Source organism: Callorhinus ursinus, unplaced genomic scaffold (genome assembly GCF_003265705.2).
Source record: "Callorhinus ursinus isolate GAN/ISIS: 27379988/994484 unplaced genomic scaffold, GSC_fseal_2.0 scaffold1, whole genome shotgun sequence".
NCBI lineage: Eukaryota > Metazoa > Chordata > Mammalia > Carnivora > Otariidae > Callorhinus > Callorhinus ursinus.
Genome location: NW_027397063.1, coordinates 20666583 through 20692191, shown reverse-complemented (window position 1 = coordinate 20692191; position 25609 = coordinate 20666583). Strand labels below are relative to the sequence as shown.

Here is a 25609-nt window from a genome sequence, read left to right as displayed (position 1 = left end):
TCTCCCTCTCCCACTCCCCCTGCTTGTGCTCCTGCTCTTGCTATCTGTCTGTCAAATAAATAAATAAAAATCTTTTAAAAATAAAGAGATTGAACAACTGTGAGAAGATAAATTAGAAGAAATTATTCCAGATGTATACCATTGAAAAGAGATGAAGAAATGATAAATAAGAAAATTAGAGGAATAATCCAGGAAGTTCAACATTCGCATAAGTCTTTCAGTAAATGCAAGTGAAAATGATCAAATTCATAATACTTAACATTTCCCGTAACTGAAGAATGCAAGTGTCTGATCTTGCAACCATTCCAGTTTAGAGTGGAAAGAAAGAGCGTTCCAAGAGAGTAGTTTATGTTGCAAAGAGAAGGGGGCTAAATAGGATGAAGGAAATAATAGGGTATCTGATGAGTTGGAATATATTCAGAAGAGTTTTGCTGACTGTTGAAGTGTTTGGGAATAAATTAGTGCTTGTTGCATAGGAAACTAAGAATATGGAAAAGAGTGGTGAACTTCATGCGTAGTGTATGCTTAGTGGCAATATAAATATTGAATGTTTATTTGAGGAAAGAGGGTGACAACCTGTTTTTGAAAGGGGAACAAGGAAGTTTGGGGGGAGTGAGGTAGGAAAAAGATAGGAAATATTCAAAGCTAACAAATCATTTTAACAGCAGCATGTGATATTATTTAAAATATAAAGGAGTTAGCTGAAATAATTTAAGATGGTCAGGGTCAACTATCATTGTTTTGTTTTGTTTTACACATACTTACAAAGGAATAAGAATCATATTGGCAATACACTTTTATTAGCAATTTTGTGTATTAGAGAACAGTGGAGCAATTGTGTATCCCCTATGACTCAGAGCAAACTAGCTTAAGTAACATGGAATTTTATTGACTCCCCAACCTGAAAAGTCCAGACATAGTCTTTATACACACTCCATCCCTGTGCTCAGATGAAGTGCTCACTACTCTATTTTAATCAGCTCTGCTTGTTGTCCTCATTGGCTTAATTCTTGGGCTTCACGTGGTGTTGGAAGTGTTCTCTCGCAAAGAACTTCCTTCCATGGAAATCCATGAAGTTACTCTCCTTGAAGCAATTTGAGTCACATATCCATCTTTGACCAATCACTGTAACAAAGCACGTCTTCTTCCAGCCCTACAAGTTCTCCAGTTTGAGAACTTTTTGTCCTTTCATTTCTTCTCACACATGGATAGCTCTTTTATGAGCTTGTCTCTTTCTTACCATAGTTTGTCAAATGTGGGTAACAATAGTTATATTGTTATAGCATCAATAGATGCTTATAACTATTTCCAATCACTTCCGCTACAGCTATATGTCTATTATTTATATGTCTGCCTTTTCAGTTGTTGCAAGAACAGCCCTTCCACCAACCAAATCTCAGTAGCTTAATAGACCCAAATAAATAAATAAATAAAATAATAAAAGGTTTGTTCCTTATTCTTGGGACCCAAGTTGAAGAAGCAATCCATCCACCATTATAAATATTGGCAGGCACTGTACAAAGGTAATAAACTTTAGCAGTTCTGATATCAGCAATTAAGTGCTGTAACCGGGTATTACGTGTTGTTTCTCCTTCAACTTGTTCAGAACTCCTCATAAGGTCCCATAAATCACAAAGAGGCCAGAAAGAGCTATTCTACCATGGACCTAGAAGCTAGGGGAACTATAATTATTTGGCTAGCAGCACCAGTGAATACCGTCTTGCCCCATAGGACATCACAAAATTAATAGGTTGCTAGTATTCGGTGAACCTGGTTCTGTTATGTTTTGTGCATTTCTGTAGAATCTATGCCCATGAATAAGGAGAGCCCTTCTTTGATGAGATGGCAACCCATCAGAGTGTATATTTATTATCAATGCACCATATACATCTTATACTTAGTTTCGTCCACAATTACACATTGTTAAGTTTGTTCTTTGAGTTTTCCATTTTAAAAATGCTATGATAAGCAACTTTTTGGGAGTTAAGGTACAAAATTCCTTTAAGAGATTAACATACCCCTGATAAGATTTTGTCTTTAGGTCTCTTTGTCTGCTCTGGAGCCTATATACTCACCAGAGGATCCCTGGCTGCCTCTCGAACTTTGCATACTCAACTATTGGATAATGTGCTACACCTTCCGCTCAGGTTTTTTGAAACCAATCCCATAGGTCAGATCATCAGTCGGTTCACCAAGGTCAGTAAAGCCACACCTTATTGAATAGCATACCTAAAAATGATGATCCATATTTAGTACCTTGTAATAGTATTTGTAAATATATATAAATATATATATGTATATCGCCCTGAAAAGATGGGATTATGTTTAGTATAGATTTCCTTATTATTTTATTTCTAATTCTTGGGACATTTATAGTTGATGTATAGCAGCACCACACCTTACACACATAATCAAAATAACCCTTGAAAATTGCTGAAAGGATCCAAAAAGCATATGTGCTCTGGTGTCTATGACTCCAATTCTTACATACATTTAGCTTGAGAATCGCTGGTTTGGGCTGAGAAAGTAAAGAAAATATGTCTATATGAAGATAACTAGATATTAAGCATTCTGCTTTTAAGAAAACTGTCAGCTCACTTCTGGTGAATGGTGGATAGGTGGGGCTTCCCAGAGTGTCTCTGCTTACCTACAGGGTTTTCTTCCTGGTGTTTACTATCAAACACCTACAATTGCACTGTCCAACAGAAATGTAATGCAAGCCACATAGGTAATTTTAAATTTTCTAGTAGCTGCAATAAAGAAAAAAGAGACAGCTGGAAATAATTAATTATAATAATATATTTTAACATAGAATGTCTGAAACATTTCAAACTCATTTAAACTCATTTAAAATTATTAACTAAATATTTCACATTCTTTTTTCTACACAGTCTTCAGAATCTGATTTGTATGATTTGCTTATGGCACATCTCAATTTGCAGTAGCCACATTTCAAGGGCTCAATAGACACATATTGCTAGTGGCTCCTGAATTAGATAGTACAAGCCCACAACTGTAAAATATGCCAATATATTTGTGTGTACATGTAAAAAATTTTTGGTGTGTGTATGGGGGGAAGTGAGGATAAAACATGAAAATCAAAGTGAAAGTACCTAGCATAATAAATGTTTGGTGGAATATTAAATCTTGCCTCATCATACCAATGTACATGCTGTTTTTTAAAATGTATGGAAGAACTTGATCTTCAGCATTTTTATCTCTCGGTGGACATTTCTCTAGGACCCTACTGAATAACTGTCATTTTTGTACGGTAACATGTCAAATGCTTGGGTCTTAAACGGATGAGAATATGGGAGAATATGGGAGAATATGGGAAGGTTGTTCTAAAGACAGGCAGACAACTTCATATGGATATGATGCTCTTATACTATTTGGTATATGAGATAATCAGAGAATTCCCAAAGCAAGACTGAGATTAATAAAATTCCATCTCCACTCTTTGTGTCAGTTTTGTCATGAACTGAGTTGTCCATCCCTCTAGGTTGGGTATCTTCCTACTCCCTGGGATTTCTTAGATCATACCTTATGCCATAGATTTGACAACATAGATATGATTAAGTTATATGTGAATTGATGCCTGACCTTCCTATGATCTTCTTTCATTGTCCACTTCCATCTTTCAGTTTCTAATTTTGCAAATAAAGATTATTTTGTTTTCCTGCCTCTTAGAATCTTGACAGGATCCACCTACCCAAAAGACAACTGAACATGTTCTCGGTGGATAAGAATGGCTCACTAGTATTTTACAGAGTAGTAAATAGTGGTAGGCCAATGCCTCTGAACACCCAACTACTGGGGTTTGGATCTTTTTAAGCAGAGTCTGACATTAGTCATATAAACTAAGTGCTGTGTAGTTGTCATTGGGAAATGCAAATTGCTTGATCATGGGCATCTCATTACCAGAATGTGTTTTTAACTATTACAACTGACCACAGGGGAATAATATACGAGGGTGGATTGGGGAGGGCAAAGACCATGTAGTTAGACTTATTTGATGATCAGATTGTCACATCTGGGTAATTTTTTAAAAAATGTTTACATTAAACGATATATTTCTTCTTTTCCTCATTTTAAATCATGAAAAGTTAAAAATAAAATGACCTGATATCAATTTTTTCAGGACATGTTTATAATTGATATACGTTTCCATTACTACTTACGGACCTGGGTGAATTGCACATTGGATGTTATTGGAACAGTTTTGGTCATTGGAGGAGCTTTACCACTCTTCATTCTGGGGGTTATTCCCTTGGTGTTCCTCTATTTCACTATACAGGTAAGTACCTGGATTTTTATGTGTATTAATAACATAAGTTCACAGTCAAATATAGGTTCAGACCCACTCCAGTGGCCCATTAGTTCACGTTCTCCAAAAAGCAGATTCCAAGAAAAGATTCCAGATAGTAGAGAGTTCCCAGGGAATGCCTGTAATAGATAAAGGAGAGGGAGCAGCAGAAGGATGGGTGAGCCCTCAGACAGTGATGCAGGTCTAATTCTGGTGAGGGAGAGAAGAGGATTGGGTAGGAAAAATGTTGGATTACAGGACTGGTCCATGAAAGATTCATTGCATGAATGGGAAGTCTACAAGCAGTGTTGCCCATTGCAGTGTCTCATGTGTGCCTGAAATGGGCCTGCTTTAGCACCCCTGCCGTACTCAGTCATTGGCTGGAAGCAGCCTGTGGGAAACATGCCTCCATGCTCATGGAGTAGTAGATCTAGACGGGCAGTGGCTGGGCTGCCGGTCAGCTGTATCCCCTGCCACAGCAGAACTGAGTTGTGCATTTTTAAGGCCACCACAGAATCTATATGGTATTTACGTTTTAGCAGACAGCGAATTTGCCTGTAAATCCAAAAGAGAAACCGGTAACAGCCTTTTTGTCCAGTTATCCCTAATATCAGCAAAGGATTCCTAGAAGAAGGAAGCAGATCTCTCATGATACATATCTTTATATTCCAATTAAAATGTGGTCAACCACATTCCAAGATTATGTCCCTGGGAGGCTACAGTGTAAAAGGAAATGTCTTAACACATATTTAATTTAAAAATGAAAGTATTTTGAGGCTCTTTACATAAAGGATGCAGTTCTTGTAGTTCAATGCTTTCCCCAAACTCAAGTTTTAAAATTCATATTGGAGTTTAATCTGCCCAAACCAGAATGTTAATCATGTTCTCATTTCTACACCTATGCTATTATTATTCCTCCTACTTCCTGTGTTTTCCCTATTCTCTCTGCCTGACTGGATCTTACTTACCCTTCATGGCCTAGGTCATATTTCATTTCTATGTGAAGTATTCTCTACCAAAATAGTGCAAAGACATCAGATTCATCCAGGTATTATGGATTTATCATACTGGTAGTATTACAAGCTATTTTTTTAGACTACAAATTGTCTCACCAATGAGATTGTAAGTCCTCCGGGGAAGACACTATGTCTTAGAGCTAAAAGAAAAAAATTTAGAATATGAGGGATGGTATTGAGAATCAATTGTATCTGCTTAAAAAAAAACAAAAAACAACCCTCATATCACAAGTGAAAATGTATGTGATAGTCTTGTGGTGGGTAAATTATAATAGGATGACCACGCGTGGAAATGAGTCCAGAAACCGTATCTTGTTAGGGGACACTGTATAGGATGAGCCCTGAATGGGAATTCAGGAGCCTCAAATTCTACTTCCCTGACTCCTATGCTTGACACATCACTTCCGTTTCCAGGCTTCCTTGCTTCCCCCTATAAAATACGAGATTTGCTTTATATCAGTGCTACTCAAAGGATGGGCCCTGGACCTATGGACCATACCCCAGACGTATTGAATCGGAGTCTCTAGTTGTACCTTTTTTTTAAGAAATCACAGTTTACTAGGTGTGTGTGTATTGTTGTTGTTGTTGTTGTTGTTAATCACATCCTAATAAAACTGGGAGGAAATAAAGAATCTATCAGGGTGAGGCCCAGAGCCAAAATGTCTTTATGATACTAAGTCCCCTTGCAGTCCCAGAATGCTACAATCCTCTGTGTTCTCCAGGGTACTTGCATAGAGCAGAGTCAGCTGCAGGGTGACATGTAGTTTCACATAGGTTTTTGTTCAGCTTGCTCATTTTTACCAAAATGAAGACATTTTAAAATCAGGGATTTTATGTAAAACTCCAGATCCAGAGATTTTCTTGAAAAAATTACAAGATGTGGAAACTCTTGATTTTCATTTCCAGTTTGTAGCAATTATCTGGGGCTGATGAATGATGGCCCAGTTAACTCAGGGCATGCTTTCTCCAGCTCTCCAGTTTCCACTCATCCCAACTAGTCTCAACCAAGCTAGAGGAGAACTAGCCAATTATATTTGTGGCTGCACTGGTGGGTTTTTTTTTGGTCACAAAATAAATAAAGTAAATTTTTCCTCGTGATTATATTTAGGTACAAAAATACTATTGTTTGTACACTTGGTTGACTTCCTTCATTTAATGGGTTAACTCTCTGGTCACATTTCCAACCTGTGACATTGAGCTTCTTCCATAGTAGGTACTCAATAATGGTTGTATGAAAGGATTATCGAAGTGGAGCTTTGTCCAATTTTGTTCTAGTTATGCTGTCCAGAATTTGGACTTTTTACTGTTCTAAGCGTGTATTCATTTCTTAAGGCTCCTGTATGTAACAAATTTGGTAGCTTAAAACAACAGAAATTTTATTCTTTCACATTTCTGGAGGCTAACAGTTCAAAATCAAGGTATAGGCAGGGTTGGTTCTTTCTGGAACCTTTGAGGGAACATTGGTTTCACATGCTTCTCTCCTAACTTCTGGTGGCTGTCAGCAGTCCTTGGCATTTTCCTTGGCTTATGCACACATTGCTCCAGTCTCATCTTCACATGGCTTTCTCCCCGTGTCTTTGTCTTTTTTTTTTCTGTCTCCTACAAGGACACTCCGCATTGGCTTCAGGCCCACCTTAAATCGAGGATGATCTCATCTCGAGATCCTTAATGACATCTGCGAAGATTCCATTTCCACGTAAGGCCACATTCATAGGTACTGGAGTGAAAACTTCAACTTCACTTTTTGGGGTCACTTAAGTGTCTTGCCATTTTCACACCATTGAAGCAATTTCTGCTACATCTTTCCAACTGCCTCTTTCTGTCTTTGGGTTAGAGATACTATGTGGCGAGTTCTCGGCAGATTCGTCGGTTGGCAGGAGCATCTCGCTCTCCTATCATTTCACACTTTAGTGAGACTTTATCAGGGGTGTCCACTATCCGGGCATTTGGACATGAACAGAGGTTCATCCAGCAAAACAAAGAGGTGGTGAATGAGAACCTGGTCTGTTTCTACAATAATGTAATTTCAAACAGGTAAGTCATATCAGTATACCTAGTTCAAGACCAGTCTCTTTTTAGATGTCTTGTGCACTAACTTTTAAACGGAAAGAGTGTTTTGTAATGGCATTTCATCAAATTATTTAAAAAAAGAAGAAAACCTTAAATGTTTCTAATATTTAATATACATGTAAGTTAAAATGCATCTATTTATATTCAAATAAAAAGTACATGCTACTTTACATGAAAATAAGGTCCCAAGTTTTTTTCTCTAAAGATTTATTTATTGAGGCGCCTGGGTGGCTCAGTTGGTTGATCCTGGGGTCCTGGGATCAAGTTCTGCACCAGGCTCCCCCTATTCTTTGGGGGGCCAGCTTCTCCCTCTCCCTCTGCCTGCTACTCCCCCCTGCTTGTGCTCTCTCTCTCTGTCAAATAAATAAATAAAAATCTTAAAAAAAATAAAAAAATTGAGAAAATAAAGATTTATTTGAGAGAGAGAGAGAGATGAAGAGAGTGAGTGGGGAGAGGGGCAGAAGGAGAGAATCTTGAAGCAGACTCCCCGCTGAGCATGGAGCCTGATGCGGGGCTTGATCCCATGACCCATGAGATCATGACCTGAGCCAAAACCAACATTTGGATGCTTAACCCGCTGAGCCACCCAGATGCCCCAGGTCCCAAGTTTTTGAAGGTTATATAGGATGCTATCAGAATTGCTAATAATCCGATTCTATGTTATATTTTGTATTTGTAGAATATATTTTATTTGCATACAATAATTTATATTTTAAGTTTGAGGTTATCATTTCACATAAAGGAGAAAAATGAAATATTAAATGGTAGCTGGACACATTTTAACTTTTGGAGACTCATTTTATCATGTAAAAAAGGGTATGTAATTGGAAAGGTGATTGATTTTCCAATAGGATTTTAAAATATGACGAGTTTTAGCTGGTGTTCTTTTTTGATTTTTAATTCTGATTAAGTTTTAAAGCGAAGCTCCGCAAAAGTAAAGTGTGTTTTTATGTAGAGGGCATCCTTTAATCTATCGTCACTGCAACAATCCTATTTTGATTGAGTTCTAAGTAAGTGAGGAAAGAAAGGAAGCAGCTATTGATGTTTACATTTTCATTTCCCAGAGGAGAGTTCATACTAAGTGCACCAAAACTTCTGCACCTCAGCTGAGGAGTATTTTCCATTATTACAGGTGGCTGTCTGTTAGACTTGAACTCCTTGGCGACTTAATGGTATTCTTTGCTGCAGTGCTTACTGTGCTCGCTGGCAAGTCTATAGATTCAGCAATAGTTGGTTTGTCCATATCCTATGCCCTAAATGTAAGTAAGAATGATTTTGTGGTATATGATATGTTTATAATCCAATTAATTAAACTCTCTTCTCCTTTGCCTGTCTGAATTATATATGGTATTAACTAAGTAATGAGAGACAAATCAGGATTGCCCTGGAGGCTCATTTCTTCCTCTGTTGCTACAAGCAGGAAGCTGGCTCGGCAGTTCTAAGTGAGCTCACAGAAAGAACAGGCTGAGTGCTAGAAGATTCAGAAACTCCTGGGGTTGCATAGTTACCTAGAAGTTTCCTGTTCTCCTATTTGTATAGATTTATAGAATATAACAGTGGTAGGGCCTCTCTCCACCGTGGCCTGTCCTTCCAGTCTGCCCAGCCTAACCAAGGAGATGATGCAAACTCTGGGGAGAATATAGGCTCTGGTGGTTCTTTGCTTGTAAGTTTTTCCCTAATAAGCCCTATTTTATATTACACTGAAAAGCACTAGTGGTATCAGTGTGTTCATGCCCTCTTTGTAAAATAGAATATTCCTTAAACTACTAAATATACTTACACATTATTTAGAAGATAAGTCTAGATGATTTGAGTACCTACCCTTTGTCTCTTATCCAAAATGCTTAAGGCCAGTTGCATTTCAGAATTCAGAACTTAGGCTTGTAGAAAGGAAATATGATACACATACCGTAGTCAAGGTTTGGGGCAGAACCCCATAATCAAACTACTTGTTTTGCAGTGAAATATGTGCATGTTTACCCTAAGTGGGTTAAGTGAAGACTTTAAAGAACCCCAATCAGTTCTCCAGTCAGGTTGGCCATCAAATGATTTGGCACCAAACTTGAGAAAAAACTGAATTGGCAGAGTTTTTTGACTTTTAGAATTAGGCTTGAATTACAATCTATATTTGTGGGTATGGTGAGAAGAAAGTAGAGTTAAAAAAAAAAAAAGAAAGAAAAAGAAAAAGAGGAGACAGTGGTGGTCAAAACTTAGGAGAATCCTCCTTCCCATAATGGGGAATGCCAAAGGTAATATTGTGCACAACTTTTTTCTCACTTGGGGTGTACATGTCTTTCTTTCTTTCTTTCTTTTTTTAGATTTTATTTATTTATTTGAGAGAGAGAGAGTGAGAGCGAGAAAGCACAAGAGTGGGGAGGGTCAGAGGGAGAAGCAGACTCCCTGCTGAGTGGGGAGCCCAACAGGGGACTCGATCCTGGGACTCCAGGATCGTGACCTGAGCCTAAGACAGACGCTTAACTGACTGAGCCACCCAGGCGCCCCGGGGTGTACATTTCTTGAAGCAGATCCCATCAATATTGGTATTCATCATTCCTTACACCAAGTAGGGACTCCTTCAACATATGTTGAACTAAATCTTCTGCCAAAAACACCATTATTTATGATATGTATGAGTTTAATATACTTAAACACTTGTGTGTTTATGTATAAATATGCTTACTTCTAAAGTTGTTGAATAATCAGAAGAGATAAAGCATATGAAAACCATGAAAAGTGAAACTTTATAAAGTATTATTAATATTATGTAAAAGACTAAAGAACCATTCATGAAGGTTGGGTTTTTTTTTTCTCCAGATTACTCAATCTCTGAATTTTTGGGTGAGGAAAGCTTGTGAAATTGAAACCAATGCAGTTTCCATTGAAAGAGTTTGTGAATATGAAAATATGGATAAAGAGGTAAGCACTCCTAAATAACCAATAAATAGATGCAGGATTAAGATATTTTAATGCACCTTAAATTGACATTTAAAAAAATAAATCTTAAACAAAACCTGCTTTTCCAAATTCATGTTGTAATATTCAGCATTTCAATGAAATTAAAACCCAATCTACTGTTAAATACACCATTATTTTATATATCACTAAAATAGAAAAAATAGCAGAGTTAACTAAGTTGCAATAGTACATAAATTGGACGATATGTTATATTGTAAAGATTAAATATGATTACCTGTTTTTAGAAGGCACATTTGTCCTCCACCAATGTAGAGTAAAATATGCAACCTAAGATTATAACTTTGTGAAGATTTTACATTGTGAAAAGTGTCTTAGTATAGTCATAATTGAAGTCTGTGCAATTTTTAAATTAACTACATCTTTATTATTTATACTTTCTGTTCCATTTACTCATCATTAACATCTCTGTGGATGGAAAGGAGGATAAGAATAAATCAGTCTGTTTTGTTCCCTTTAATTAATTATAATTTAGAAAGGAGAAGGATTAGACTATTGGCAGAGTATAATATTTGAGTTATCTTCATATTTTACTAATCTGGGTTACTTCTGCCTCCCAGTTCCATGAATTAACAAGGCAAATGTTAAAGTTGACTTGACTTTCTTTATCTTCTTCAATCCACCTATAAAGGTATCTGAATCATAAAATGTTCCTCTTTTGCTTATGACTCTCAGGAAGAGGTGTCCCTCCTTCAAATAAAAACCTGAGTTTCCACTTATATTTTTGGTAATATCTGTTCACGTCTTCTGTCAGACTTTGCTCCATTAACCACTTCCTTTAATTTCTACATCTCAGGACCCTGACCCCCTTGCCCCTCTCAACCTATAAATAGGCTAAAATATTATCTACATCCTCCAACTACTACTTAAATTTGGAATCTTCTCCTAGATTCTTCCCCAGGTCTTACCTTCCTTTTTCACACAAATTTCATGGAAGATTAATCTACCTTCACAACCTCCAATTATCAGTATTCAGTTTGCTCAGTCTATTGCCGTGTGGTGACCACTATATAACTTTATTGTTTTCTGTGTCTTCTAATTTTTTGTATATATATTTTTGTGTATAAACTTCTTGTTTATGTACGTATAAATTTTTAATATATATTCTTTTCATATTGAAAAAACAATAAAATGGGTAAAGCACATACACCCACACATTTTTTTTAAATCATCTTTATGTAATTTGATGCAGGTATGACAAATACTGTTACAAAAACTCTTGACGTGGAAGAAGTAAATTGTTCATATAATTCTGTTTACCCTTCCATAATCCCATTTCTCTGCACCTTTTTACAAAAGAATTTTCTGGAATAGCCTATATGTCTCTCATTCTATTTTGGACTCTCTCCAAACAGGCTTTAAATCCTACCACTCCACTGAACCTGCCCTTGTCAAGATCACCAGTGGTCTCCTGTCAGTCCTCACTTGACCTGATCCATCCTCTTACACTGGTGATCACTCCCTCTGATGAAAACACCTCACCTCGCTGCCCAGACACCACACTCTTTTGCCTCCTGTTCCTCCAACGTCCCAGGCAGGCCCCTGTCTCAGGACCTCAGCACGTATAGTTAGTCGTCTGCCTGGAAAGCGCTTCAACCCATATCCACATGGCTTGTTCCCGTATCATGTCCAACCAAGACTTCCCTATCCACCCTACTTAAAATTACACCACCACCCCTAACCTTGCCTATCTCCCATCCTCTGAAGCTTTATCACTGTCTAACATTCTACATATGCTATGTGGTTCCTTCTGTCTCTCTCTGGCATCCTGTCTGCTCTGAAAGGACAAGAATTTGTATCTGTTTTGTTCAATGATGAATCTCCATCAACTAAAGCACATATTTGGGCAATGAATGATTGACAAACTGTTCCCCATCTCAGCTAAAATTTCAAACAGGTTACCTTCAGCAACTTTGTAGAGTTTTAGAAGATTCTTCTTAATAACTGTATAGGAGATGGGAAGCCTTGTTACTTCAAAAACTTATTTCTAAGCTTTTGTTTAACTAGATGAGAAGTTTTATGTTGGTAATATTTAAAACTATTTTCAGGAGATCATAATATCCACGAATGTTTTCTATCACTTTTGTTTATATGCATGATAATTACTTTTTGGAGAGAAAGGTATTTTTTTGTGATTATTATATTTCTTTGTTTTAAGGCACCCTGGATAATGTCTAAAAGACCTCCATCACAATGGCCTGATAAAGGGATAGTGGAATTTATTAATTATCAGGCTCGATACAGAGATGACCTTGGTTTAGCATTACAAGATATCACTTTCCAGACTCATGGTGAAGAAAAGGTACCATATATATTTCAGAAGTTTCACTTTCCCTTTTATCTGAATTCATTCATTGTTAAGGTCAAACTATGATATGGTATTGAATATAAGATGGTCTTTGTTCAAATTTCATATAAAAGTAATAAACTCATGTGGTTGGTATATACAGAATAAGTTTTTCCTCTTTAAAGAAAGCTATTTTTAAATTGTGCATACTATATTATGAAACATAATTTTAGCATACTTTGGTTTTTCAGCTTTATTGAGTTATAATTAACAAGTAAATATTGTATATATTTAAAGTGTACAACATGATGGTTTGACACACACACATATATATACATATATATATATATATATATATATATATATATATATATATATATAGTGAAATGATACCACAGTCAGATTAACACATCCATCACCTCACATAGTTACAAGGTTTTTTGTTTTTGTTTTGATTTTTTTTTTTTAGATGTGGTAGGAACACCTAAGATCTACTATCTCAGCAAATTTCAAGTATACAATACAATACTATTAACTATAGTCACCTCACTGTACTTTAGATCGCCAGAACACATTCTTCTTATTCATCTGAAAGTTCATGCCCTTTGACCAACATCTTCCCATTCTACCCACCCCTCAGTCCCTGATTACCACCGTTTACTCTCTGGTACTATGAGTTTCACTTTTTTAGGTTCCAAATATAAGGAAGATCGTACAGTATTTGTCTTTCTCCATCTGGCTTATTCCACATAGCATAAAGTCCACCAGGTTCATCTGTGTTGCCACAAGTGGCTGGATTTCCATCCTTTTTATGGCTGAATTATTCCAGTGTGTGTGTGTGTGTGTGTGTGTGTGTGTGTGTGTGTATACACATTTTCATTATCCGTTCTATGGACAGACACTTTGGTTGTTTCCATATCCTGGCTATTGTGAATATGAACATGGGAGTGCAGATTTCTCTTCGAGATACTAATTTCATTTCCTTTGGATATATACCTAGTAGTGGTATACTTTATTTTTACTTCCTTTATTAAGTAAAGAGCAATAATAAGACAATAAAATTAGGTTACCTAAAATACAGTAAATCCATAGGAGAGAATATTTGTGTAGTCATTGACGCCATGTTTTCCAGGATTATTAGTGAGAAGGGAATATACTTGAGATGTAATTTTTTTTTTCAAATTTTTTATTGTTATGTTAATCACCATATATTACATCATTAGTTTTTGATGCAGTGTTCCATGATTGATTGTTTGTTCATAACACCCAGTGCTCCATGCAGAACGTGCCCTCTTTAATACCCATCACCAGGCTGACCCATCCCCCCACCCCCCTACCCTCTAGAACCCTCAGTTTGTTTTTCAGAGTCCATCATCTCTCATGGTTCGTCTCCCCCTCTGACATACTCCCCCTTTCTTCCTCTCCTGTTATCTTCTTCTTTTCCTTTTTTCTTAAAATATGTTGCGTTATTTGTTCTTGAGATGTAATTTGGTTAATAAAAGCTATATACAAAACTGTTGATAGTATATCAGTTTTCTGTTTTAGAAAAAAGCAAACAGGTAGACTACATTAGCAAAAATCCTAGAAGAACAGTAGTAAAGCATATATCGTGGTTCTCTTCAGGTGACAGGATTATAAATAATTTCGACTACTATAGTTTTTCTCACATTTTTCAAAATGTTTTATGAAAACACATTATTTCCTTAGGAAGATTTTACAAGTAAATAAAAGTAAAAAATGAAGAAAAAAATTGACAACAGTGACCCACTTTTCCTTTTTCAAAGACCTGGCTTTTATAACCCCAAACATCTCTTTTTCTAACCCTTTAAACCATGTCCACTGCAGTAACATCAAGGATAAAAAATGTCTTTGGAACAAAGGAAGTCATTGTGGAGTTTTGATTATCCCAGTTAATTCAACAGATTCCTGATGTTTCTGGTATAGTGTGTCAGATTTAAGATTTAAGATCTTTTATCGGGGAAAACCAACCTCCTTAATGTTTTCTCTGCCTAATGTTCCCATTATAACCAAGACACAAATCAACACCCAGAGGGATTGCTTTAGTCCTCATGGTCAGAGGAATATGTGCAGTCACTTGATGTTTATGACAAGTTGATTATTTTGTCCATGAATCTAAGATCCTCAGATGTTACCCACAGCCATCCTCAATAGTTTTAATGCCAGAGTTATTTTGATACACCAAGGAAATTTACAAACATCCCTTTGGATTTTCTATCCTGGCAAAGGGTTCCTCTCCCCTTTGTTTGTTAGTTTGTTTGTTTTATTTGGAGAAGGAGAGTAGAGAAGCCTCATTTTGAAAGGCCCAAGAAAACCACCCAATTATCAGAGTCATCTTTGGCCGCACTCTGAATAGCTAGTCCCAGGTTCAGGGGTGGTCTGCTCTTCCTGGGGCTGTTGGCATGCTCTAGTCAGGTGCTCATTAAATTACTCAAAAGTAGAGAAAAGAAACATATTAACCTGAGCCTTTCCAGGGAGTAATGAGTATTTGGATAAAGACTGATCCTTAGAAGTCAACATTACGTCTTCCATGCCAGGCAGGGTGATTCAGTTTGGCAAAATTAAATCCCGCTGACCCGACACCTAATGTATTTGTTGTCAGTGCAAAGGTCCCGGTCCCTTACCAAAAGCACAGTGCAAACTGTTTATGATCATTTCGTTACAGATTGGAATCGTGGGACGGACTGGAGCAGGCAAATCAACGCTTTCAAATTGTCTGTTTAGAATTGTGGAAAGATCAGGAGGCAAAATTATTATCGATGGTATTGACATATCCACTATTGGACTTCATGACCTTCGGGGCAAACTTAATATTATTCCACAGGTAGAGCCTATTTTGTCAGTAGACTTTCTTAACTCCCTTTAGGTGATCTTTTTTTTTTCTTCTTTTTTTTAAATGTGTTCCTTCTAAGCATCTAAATTCATTTTTAGAAGCCAGAGCATTTGAATGTGTAATGAAAAATCACTACATAGCTGTAGTGATCACTACATAACTGAATCCTATTAAATACTCTTACTCTAAAACATTCTTCCTAAATGCATTTATCCATTTGAAAAACTGGTATGTTGCTTTAAGTTTCCTTCATAATAGTAAATGCAAACAAAATTTGAATGAGATCAGACTGAAATGCGTTGGTATTTTTTGAAAGAAAAAATACTGAGGCTTTTGCCTAATTGGTAGAGGGAGTGTAGAATTTTGTCTCTTTGATTTGAAGTTTGAAAACATTTCAAAGATGAAAAGAACAATAATTCAGTGAGATCATTTTTTTCAAGTCCTTTGTCTATGGCATCAAAAGAACTTGATCATTAACAAATATGCAAATTGGCTCAAGAATAGGCATCTACAGTCAAAGATGACTTATTCAGTTGAGTTTGAGAGATTTAAGCTGAGTATTTATGAGATACCTTTGTATTTACATTGAAAAAAAATCTTAAAATATAATCTATTTTTCATACTGTTTAGACATGTACTCGTATTCATGAATTTACTTCAAAAGCAAATTTGAATGGAATTCTAGCAGAGAAAAAAATTTAATGAAGAAAAGAGATATTAGTCATTCCTCTCTTAGAAATAAATACAGTTATAGTAAACTACAGTTTCACCAGGCATGTTGGTATATTGGAAAGAGTGTGACTTGTCCTATTCAAATTCTACTCAACCACTCACCTTCTGTGTGGCTTTGAACAAGAGCTCTTTGGACCCACCAGTTCAGTCTCTTTAAAATGGGGATATTGACTTCCATCTTTCTGAGTTGGTATGCTGACTGATAATATTATATACATACTATAGTTTGCATTTATTCTGTTCTATGTTCTATCTCTGACTAAATGGCAGCTATGGCAGCTATCGTCATCATTATTACTGTGGCTGATGTTGACATTGTTAATAAGAAGGAGAAAGATGATCAGGAAATTTATAATGATTTAATCTCACTTATAGGTTATCCTGATTCTTTTCTGCTTTTGTTTTCAATATAAAGTGAATTTTATAACTATTTAGTTTTGATTGTTTTGCTTTTTGTTTTCTGAATCTGATTTTTTAAAAATGTATTTGTGCCTCATGGGACAGTAAGATTACTGGTGACAATTTTATTCTCTAGGATCCTGTTTTATTTTCTGGTACCCTTCAAATGAACCTGGATCCCCTAGACAAGTATTCCGATAGTGAGCTGTGGGAGGTGCTAGAACTGTGTCACTTAAAAGAATTTGTGCAGTCCCTTCCCAAGAAGCTGCTGCATGAGATTACAGAGGGAGGTGAAAACCTCAGGTAAGCTGCTAAGAACAAAGCTTGGCCAAGTTATTCATTTCAAGGCTCCTTAGAAACTTTGAGTTAGCCTCAAAGGTAAGTCACTCCTCCTGAGTCACCCAGGACCTCTTTTGGTCTGTTCAAAGCACACGATTGCTGATTCCCTCTAGGGAAAAGGGACGAGGAATATAATGGTAACCACTGGCTGGGAAACCTCTGGTGAAGGAAAGAAGGGAGAAGAAAGGAATGATCCAGTATGGAAAGTCACTGTTTAATTGACTCTTCTTTTGTAAAGACTCCTATTCAAATAGCTTTCTTCCTTAAAAATGTTATAAAGGACTCCTTTCTCCTTCATGGCTGTTTGATACCCGATGACAGTCCCTTTCATATGATCAGAGACCCAAGGTAAGTGAGCTAGATCCCTTCAAGCCCTGCACTGCATGACTCGGTCTCCCTGATTGCTCTCCTTACCTCTGTCTGTTTCTGCCACATTGGCTTCCTTGATGGTTCCTGAATATGCCAGGCAAGCTCTTGCCTGCCTCAGGGAATCTTGCACCCACTGTTCCCTTTTCCGGGAACAAGTTTCCACTGGAAATCTGCATGGCTCACTCTCCCCTTCCAAAGGGTCTTGAATTAAAAGGCAACGCCCTCAGTCCAGTGAGGCTTTCTTTGGCAGGCCTGTCTAAAATGTCCACCCCAGGCCCACACTCTATACCCTCCCTTTCTGTGTGCTTGAATTCTTCTTATTACGATGCATTTTACCCATGTATCATATTTTTTTCTGTCTTCCCACAAGAATGTAAACTCCACATAGAGATTTTTGTCTCTTTTGACAAAATAAATATTTCTTGAACAAAAGAATGAATGAATGTGTGACTTAGAAAGAGAGTGAGTAGTGATATAATCAGAATTTCAGAACAGGAAGTGTGTAACCATAAAGTCCACTGTAGAAATTATTTTACTATTTTTTTTTTAACAGCGTTGGACAAAGGCAGCTTGTCTGTCTTGCTCGTGCTTTGCTTCGAAAAACAAAAATTCTCATCTTGGATGAGGCAACAGCTTCCATTGATTTTGAGACTGATAACTTGGTGCAGACCACAATCAGGAAAGAGTTCTCTGACTGTACCATCCTGACGATTGCTCATAGACTGCACTCTATCATTGATTCAGATAGGTATGCTTTATTTGTTTTCAGAAACAAAACTATACCTATAAATCTCCAGAGATAACCACTGAATATACCAAACAACTAATTGCCACTAATAAAGGATTGTATCCGTACTGATACAAAATTTTCCTTAATAATAGGAAACATATTTTCCAGACAATTAGAAGAATATGTTAATGCTAAAAGAATATTAGAAAACTGGAGGGGCGCCTGGGTGGCTCAGTTGGTTGGGCTACTGCCTTCGGCTCAGGTCATGATCTTGGAGTCCTGGGATCGAGTCCCACATTGGGCTCCCGTTCGGTGGGGAGCCTGCTTCTCCCTCTGACCCTCTCCCCATCTCATGCTGTTTCTCACTCTCTCTCGCTCAAATAAATGAATAAATAAAATCTTTAAAAAAAAAAGAAAACTGGATATACTTCTTGAGTTCAGTAGTACCCATATTTTGTAATGATATAACTCACATGGTAACTTACATTTTACATTAGCAAGAAAAACAAGGGTAAACCGGAAAACTGATTAAGGTTACCTGACTGGATTCTTTTCACATTGCAGGGTACTTGTTCTAGACTCTGGAAGGATTACAGAATTTGAAACACCACAGAATTTGATATGCCAGAAAGGACTTTTCTTTGAAATGCTAACAGAAGCTGGAATACCAGAAGACTCAGTGACAAAATAATAAATACTTTTAGCTATAGATTGATTGTACTGAATAAAAAATAGATTCATATTTTAAAAATAACAATGGGGAGAACTGCACAAAAGCAGGCCCCTGGCTACACGTTGGCATAAATACCAAAAAGCATCAGAGTTCCAGCTATCCTGGGCTGCACCCAACCTTCTCTCTTCCACTCATGCCCTCCGGAATATCTGCCTTCTCCACATTGCCCAAAGTACTACATGCCACGTATCCTTTAAGTCTCTGACTTCATTCAAGAGTCACCTTCTCCGTGGAGTGTGCCTTGATTTCCCCCCTGTTCTCCGATCTGATCTAGCTGTCCCTTTTCTGTACTCTCACCATCCCTGTGTGCATAACTGGTGTCATGAGACAGGGACCATACTCTATTTTAATTGTTTTAGTCTGTCTTCCCACTAAAGCTACTTGAAGGCAAGTACCCAGTGTCAGTCATCTTTGTATGTTGGGTTCCTAGCATAGTGATTTTCATCTAGTTGATATCCAACCACTGTTTGAAGAATTAATGACTTGGCATTTTCGAGTAATATAATACAGGTATTTATAGACAGACATATGTGTTGAGCTACTGTACAGTATATAAAATGATGGGGAAATCACAGAAAAAATATTAGGAGTTATTCAGTTGCTTTTTAGAAATAATATATTAACTGTATTTTATGGTATACTTTATTTTTAAATAATATTTTATATTTTTTACTATTGACTTTGAGTAAAAAAACAGTACTTTCTATGCAACATTTTTGGCTGGATTAACCTCAGTGACTTAGGTATCAGATAGTATACATTCACAAGAAGATTGCTGACTTGTAATACTAATCATATTTTGAAGGAGTTTTTAACTTAGTAGTTTTATGTATTAGAAGCAATATTATTTCTTGAATTGCCCTTCAAATTTGAAGTATTCAAATTTTAATGATATTTTCCTTTTAAGATGATTTTAATAAAATATGTTAACATGTTCTTGAAGACCTATCAACTGTTTCTTTTATTCACCTTTTCTCCTTCCTGTGCACAACCATGTACAACCTAGCTTCATCCCCTACAGGTATTTATGAAAAGTTGCCTGAAGTTATAAAACCCTATATTATCTAAAGCCTCCTCCCATTAGAATCTAAGCCACTAGAAATGTTTATCCTTTCTTTACAATCCCTGCCGTGCCCATCAGTATGTTTTGTACTCAGTAAATAATGACTAAATATCTGTTGAATTCCATTAAGAAAGGGATCTAGACTCCAACAAATGGTGCTGGGAAAATCGGACAGCTACCTGCAAAAGAATGAAACTGGATCACTTTCTTAAACTATGCACAAAAATAAACTCTAAATGGATTTTTAAAAAGACCTAAATGTGAGACCTAAAACCATAAAACTCCTAGAAGAAAACATAGTAATTTCTTTAACACTGGCCTACCAACATTTTTCTAGGTATGTCTCCTCAGGCAGGGAAATGAAAGCAAAAATAAACTATTGGGACTATATCAAAATAAAAAGCCTCTGCACAGTGAAGGAAACCATCAACAAAACGACATAGCAACCTACCAAATGGGAGAAGGTATTTGCAAATGATAAATCAGATAAGGGGTTAATACTCAAAATAAAGAACTTTTACAACTCAACACTCAAATCAAGTAATCCAATTAAAAAGGGGCAGAGGACCTGAATTGACATTAGACCTGGCCAACAGACACATGAAAAGAAGGCTCAACATCCCTCATCATCAGGGAAATGCAAATCAAAACTAGAGTGCGATATCACCTCACTTCTGTCAGAATGGTTAACATCAAAAAGACAAGAAATAATGAGTGTTAGGCAAGCATGTGGAGAAAAAGGAACCTTATGCACTGTTGGTGGGAATGCAAATTGGTATAGCCACTGTGGAGAACAGAATAGAGGTTCCTCAAAAAATTAAAAATAGAATTACCATATCATCCAGGAATTTTCCTACTAGGTATTTACCCCCCAAACCCAAAAATGCTAATTTGAAAAGATATGTGCACTGCTATGTTTTTGTAGCATATAGTCTTCCAGTGTTTTCATTATCAATAACCAAGATACAGAAGCAACCCAAGAGTCCACTGATAGATGAAAGGATAAAGAAGATATATATAATGGAATATCACCCAGCCGTATAAAAAATGAGATTTTGCCATGTGCAACAACATGGCTGGGAGGGTATAATGCTTAGTGAAAGAAGTCAGTCAGAGAAGGACAAAGACCATATGATTTCACTCATATGTGGTAGTTAAGAAGGAAAACAAAGGTGAGAAGAGAAATTAAAAAAAAAAAAAAAAAAGACTCAAATACAGAGAACAAAGTGGTGGTTGCCAGAGAGGAGGTGGGTGGGGGGATGGCTGAAATAGGTAAGGGGGCTTCAGAGGACACTTACTGTGATAAGCACTGAGTCATGCAGAGCATTATTGAATCATTATACTGTACATTTGAAATTAATATAACACTGCATGTTAACTATCCTTGAATTAAAAGAGAAGGATCTAGATATTTCATTGTTAAAAGTTTATGTTTTAGCCTCTTTATACCTATAGTAAATCAACCAGAGACTCTCCATAATTTATTTTTTTAATTTTTATTATTATTTTTTGAGACCCTCTGTAATTTATAAAAAATCTAATGGGAAATTGACAGTAGCCTGGATAAATAGTCTAGTCACACAGTGGAACTCTATACAACTATGAGAATGAATGAAGAACACCTAAAGGCAACAGCGTGGATGAGTCTCATGACTATGTCGAGTGAAAGAAGCCAACCCCCAAAAAATATTAGTATGTGATTCTATAATTCTGTTTGTACAAAAGTTTTTTAAAAAGGAAAACTAGTCTATAGTACTATTAGAAGTCAGGATACCGGCTATTCTTGGTAAGGAAGGAGGGGTAAAGTTTGAAGGGGTACACCGGTGGGCTTCTGCAGTAATGGTTATATTCTGTTTCTTGATCTGGGCCTGAGTATTGGTTCAGTTTGTGAAAATTCATCAAGCTGTATACTTAGGATACGTGCAGTTTTGTATATACATATACAGATATATGTATAACGTATAATATACTTAAAGAGAAAAATAAAGCAAAAATAAACATCAAAAATGTTACATTATATATAAATGATGGAATCATTAAATTCTACTGAAACCAATATTACATTATACGTCAACTAACTAGAATTAAAATAAAAACAAGCAAAAAAGACTAAACCAAAATCACTCAAAGATAATTTCATCATGTTTTAAGAAGCTATATGTTACTATGGTAACACTGTATGTTAACTAACTAGAATTTAAGTAAAAACAAAACAAAAAAAAGACTGAGCCAAAAGTACTCAAAGATAATTTTGTCATGTTTTAAGAAATTAATATTACATTTTCATTTCAATTATGTTCACCAAGGTTATTTAGTCACTGAAGTACACTGGAAGCAAAGTGCAGGGTACTCAATATGACTGGATTACAGAGAGGAAGTTTGTTTGAATTTTGTAAAAAGAAAACACCTTTAGTCAATGATTGATTTGTTTAAAGATTTTAACTACAAAATATATTAAGAAAATAATGATTATAATTTCAATATGTAGAAATTTTTACCTTAGCTGATAGAAGGAAAATGCTAAGCAGGATTAAGTTGAATTCTTTTAGGGATAATGAGGATATTTATTATTGAAAGCATACCATATGCCAAGTAAATGTGCAAGGCATTGGAATCTTTTGTTACTTCAGTCTTCACTAAATATAAGAAAGGTATTATCTACCCCATTTTGTCAAAAATGAGATTTCAAGAGGATCTTGGCCAATAATATGTAGAACCCAGGTCTACATGGTGAGAAAATTGATGGTCTTTCCAGTTCCTACTAATATGTCTCATTCCTGGGAGAGCCAGTTAAAAAGAGTCTGGTGGTTAAAAATGGGGGAGAAAGATTTTAAACCAAGAGCTTTGAAAGCATAGTAAATGGAATTAAAGTTTGGGGGCAGGCTGCTTTTTCAAATATATCATTAGCTTGAACCATATGAAATAGCCATTTTTGTAGGTCAAAATGGTTTAATAATGGCAATTTCATATACTTTTAAACATAACTTTGATATCAAACAGTATTAAGACATAATGCTATATTTTATTTTTTTAAAGATTTTTTTTTTTTTTATTTGAGAGAGAGAATGGCAGAGAGAGAGCATGAGAGCGGGGAGGGTCAGAGGGAGAAGCAGGTTCCTCGCTGAGCAGGGAACCCGATGCGGGACTCAATCCCGGGACTCCAGGATCATGACCTGAGCCGAAGGCAGTCGCCTAACCAACTGAGCCACCCAGGCGCCCCATAATGCTATATTTTAATACACACAAATAATTATAACTGATCTGTACAGGCTTTTAGGAAAAATAATCAAGAAAAATAAAATAAAATACAGTAAGTTAGAAGAGTTCAGGATGTTGGGACAGGGTGCCTCTGTTAAAGCCCACTCCCACCACTTTCCAATTGTGTAAACTGGGGCAAGTTAACTTACTCCTCTGGGCTTACTTGGGAGTAACAGTTTTATCTACCTCCTAAAGTTTTTGAAAATTAAATCACATAACACATAACACTTAGGACAGTGTCTGGCATGCAGAAAACATTCAATGGCATGTTAGCTATTATCTAAATATCAACAGTCACAGCTCCTTGTAATTGTAGTCTCATATTTACAAACATCATGGAACACACTGTGAAGTGAATAAAAAGGACAAAATCAAGCCAATGTTTATAAAAGTCTATTCTATACGCAGCAATTTTGGGGTAACGAGATTAAAATAAGATCTAGTCCCCAGTGGTACACAATATGGTATCATATTATTATCAGGTTATTATATTATGTCACTTGAGAAGGCAGCAGTCAGGACAGATCTAGTTCCTTCTAGTTTTCCTAATTCGCAACTTGCTGTCATTTTGCAAGCACGTGGGCCATCTGTAGAATACTGAAATCAAGACTTATAGCTATTCTGTAAGCTACATTTCTCTAAATGTGCTTATGGAGATGAATGGTATCTAGGTAATTCATGTGACTGCTCTGCGGCTGAATTAATAAGGTAATGGGTATGAACTGGGAAAAGGCTGACTGGCTTCTCTTGATGATTGCTGGCAAGGTAACCAGAGTTGCTCGCTTGTTATGTATAGATTGGCCACTCTGAGCACACAGTTAGTTATACAGTTGATCAAAGCTAGGAATCTTTTATCTCCTGAGCGTGGTACAAAGAACAAAATAAATATGAATAGACCTAGGAGTAAAATGTAAAAATAGGTCATAACTTGAGAAATATTTGTGGTATTTATAAAAAAAAATTTGAAAGATTTGACAAATATTTGCTCCACAATGTTTAGAAAGAAAACACCACACATGCGTTGTTTTGTGTGCGCCAACGGAAGTGATATAGGTTCAATTTTTGAAGTCATGCTTCAAAAATGTAATTCATCATTAATATACTTATGAATGACCGCTGGTTTATTGCCGATATGTGTAGTAGAAAATGTCATGTGGTGATCAGAAAGCAAGGCTGACATAAATGATTTGGAATGAGTGACAGGGGAGGACAAACAGGAGCTAGGTATACATATTGATAACACTTCAGTTGCCACTGATTCCCTCTGAACACCTGCTTTTAGCTCTCTGTTCTGAGCCTTTGTGCAACAATCTCCCAGTATTACAGAACAGCCATCTGCTTTCCCTATATTACCATACCAGTGATTCCACGAAGGTAATGGATATGTATTGATGTTGACCATGATGTATAAAGTCCTGTTGTTTCATGTATTTTGTCTGATTATTTAGTCAAATGAGTTCCTTCCTATTCCATCTTGGCCAAAAACAGAAGTCCAACAAATGACACTTTGGCCAAATGTTTAACCCTATAGTAAGGGTCATAAGTTTAAAAGCAGAAGGAAGAAAAGAAGGAAAACAAAGAAAGAAGGGTAAACAACTAAGGGGTTTATTTTTATGTTTTTATTTTTTATTTTTTAAAGTAATTTCTATGCCTAAACCTTGAGATCAAGAGTTGTATGCTCTACCAACTGAGCCAGCCAGGACCCCTTGTGGGGTTTATTTTTCTTAAGTAGAAAGAAGTCTCAAGGTAGAGAGGACAAAGCTGGCCAGGGTGGTTCCATAACACCACCAGGCTGCTTCTATCTTTTGCTCAAACATCATCCATAGCACATCTTGGTTGGTAGTTGCAAAAACCCATTGCTTTAACCCCAGCATCATGTCTGCATTCCAAGAAAGGAATGGCGAGGAACAACACATTTAACAGCACAAACGTGTAAGCTTAAAAAAAGGGGGGGTGGCATCTGGGTGGTTCAGTCGGTTGAGCATCTGCCTTCGGCTCAGGTCATGATCCCAGGGTCCTGAAATTGAGCCCCACATCGGGTCCCTGCTCAGCGGGAAGCCTGCTTCTCCCTCTCCCTCTGCCTGCTTGCCTGCCCGCCTACTTGTGATCTTTGTCAGATAAATAAAATCTTAAAAAAAAAAAAAAGCCTATGGGGTTTTTATCTACTGATTTATGCTTACATGTCAGTGGTCAGAATTGTATCACTAGCCACCCCTAGCTGCAAGGGAGGCTGGGAAACAGTTTTTAAAGCAGTGGATGTTGCTGCTCTAAACAACACAAGTAAGAATGAATAGAAAAGATACTGCAATAGCATTTAGCAGGTTCTGCCATAACTACTCTTTGCCACAGTCTTTTTCAAGACTTACCTCAGCAAAATAGCTTGAGTTTAGCAAACTGGGAGACAGAGAAGAGTAGCGATTACAACTACTGAGATCCAGGTTCCAATTTCCAATACTATAGAGGCCATGTTAGATGATTTAAGG

General features: G+C 36.6%; 1 protein-coding gene across 2 annotated transcripts in view; it reads left to right on the top strand.

Annotated features, from left to right (window-relative positions):
• LOC112834055 (ATP-binding cassette sub-family C member 2-like) overlaps positions 1 to 19747 on the top strand; it is an 89586-nt gene extending 69839 nt beyond the window's left edge. For both annotated transcript variants that reach the window (XM_073891889.1, XM_025885516.2), the window contains 10 exons: positions 2042 to 2196; positions 4142 to 4297; positions 7157 to 7356; positions 8525 to 8651; positions 10207 to 10308; positions 12524 to 12667; positions 15336 to 15494; positions 16771 to 16937; positions 17896 to 18090; positions 18637 to 19747. In XM_073891889.1, coding sequence (XP_073747990.1) covers positions 2042 to 2196; positions 4142 to 4297; positions 7157 to 7356; positions 8525 to 8651; positions 10207 to 10308; positions 12524 to 12667; positions 15336 to 15494; positions 16771 to 16937; positions 17896 to 18090; positions 18637 to 18763 — 1532 coding nt within the window. In that variant the 3' untranslated portion in view covers positions 18764 to 19747. The remainder of the gene's footprint in view (positions 1 to 2041; positions 2197 to 4141; positions 4298 to 7156; positions 7357 to 8524; positions 8652 to 10206; positions 10309 to 12523; positions 12668 to 15335; positions 15495 to 16770; positions 16938 to 17895; positions 18091 to 18636) is intronic.
• The last annotated feature ends 5862 nt before the right edge of the window (positions 19748 to 25609 follow it).